Below are 916 nucleotides of genomic sequence, written 5' to 3'. Positions count from 1 at the left end.
GGGGACAAGCTGCCGCTGGCCGTGATGGTGGCAGCCGTGGGCAGAGCCCGGCCTGGAGGGGTCCCRGCGTTTCCCACCTCCTGCTGGAGCTCGGATGCATCCCAGGAGCTGCCTCATCCCCCCTTGCAGAGCCCCGGCGTGGGGTTTGCGTGCAGGTCGCCCCCAAAGGCATCACCCGGATGCAGGTCCCGACCGCCAGGGCCGGTGCCGGGGAGGGGGACAGGGCTCAGCCGGCAGCCCGGAGCAGCCCTGGAGAAGCCGAGCCCAGTGGCGCGCGGAGCCGGGAGGGGACGGAGCCGTCCTGGACCCCTCCGCGGCCCCYGGAAGGGGCCGGAGGGAGCAGGAGCCGCCGCTCTCCGCGGCTGCCGACGCCAAATCCATTCGCCACGTTCCGGCTCCCCAAGGCAGAAGGGAGTTCCCAGGGCTGGAGGCTGCTCGGAGGCTCCGCCGAGCTGGGAGGCTGCGGATGCGCCGAGCCAAAGCCCGGAGAGCTCCAGCTCCCGGCCCCCGCCGCAGCCGGCTCCCTCCTGCCCGGCGCCGGAGCGGTGCCCACGGGGCGGCGGGGGCTCCACCGCGGAGGAGCCGGCCGGTCCTGCCATGCCGCCGGCATCCCGCTCCAGCAGCTCGGCTCCAGCCGGAGGGGGCCGGCACGGTGCCGGCGGCGCTACAGGACTGTCTTGAGCGGCAGCGGCCCGGGGTCCTGGGCGCCGGGCGCGGGGCGCAGGGCGACGGCGAGGACGGGCGGCAGGGCGAAGGCGCCGGGGCCGGCCGGCTCCTCCGGCTGCTCCTTGTCCCCGGCGACGCTCAGCGGCTGCGAGAGAGGCAGAGGGGTCGGCGCCGGCGCCGCCGCGGTTCGGGGGGGAGCCGGTGTTTCGGGGCCCCCGGCGGGACCCCCCCCCTCCCCGGGCTCCCCCTT

General features: G+C 77.4%; 1 protein-coding gene across 1 annotated transcript in view; it reads right to left on the bottom strand.

The window, feature by feature from the left end:
* Positions 1-664: 664 nt before the first annotated feature.
* Positions 665-916, bottom strand: part of TMEM59L (transmembrane protein 59 like) — a 6,210-nt gene continuing 5,958 nt past the window's right edge. Inside the window, exon 6 of the mRNA XM_026069205.1 lies at positions 665-811. Coding sequence (XP_025924990.1) covers positions 665-811 — 147 coding nt within the window. The remainder of the gene's footprint in view (positions 812-916) is intronic.

This window comes from Apteryx rowi, unplaced genomic scaffold (assembly GCF_003343035.1).
Source record: "Apteryx rowi isolate R43461 unplaced genomic scaffold, aptRow1 scaffold_1056, whole genome shotgun sequence".
NCBI lineage: Eukaryota > Metazoa > Chordata > Aves > Apterygiformes > Apterygidae > Apteryx > Apteryx rowi.
The sequence above is the reverse complement of the archived record's forward strand: the minus strand, read 5'-3'. Positions and strand labels throughout refer to the sequence as shown.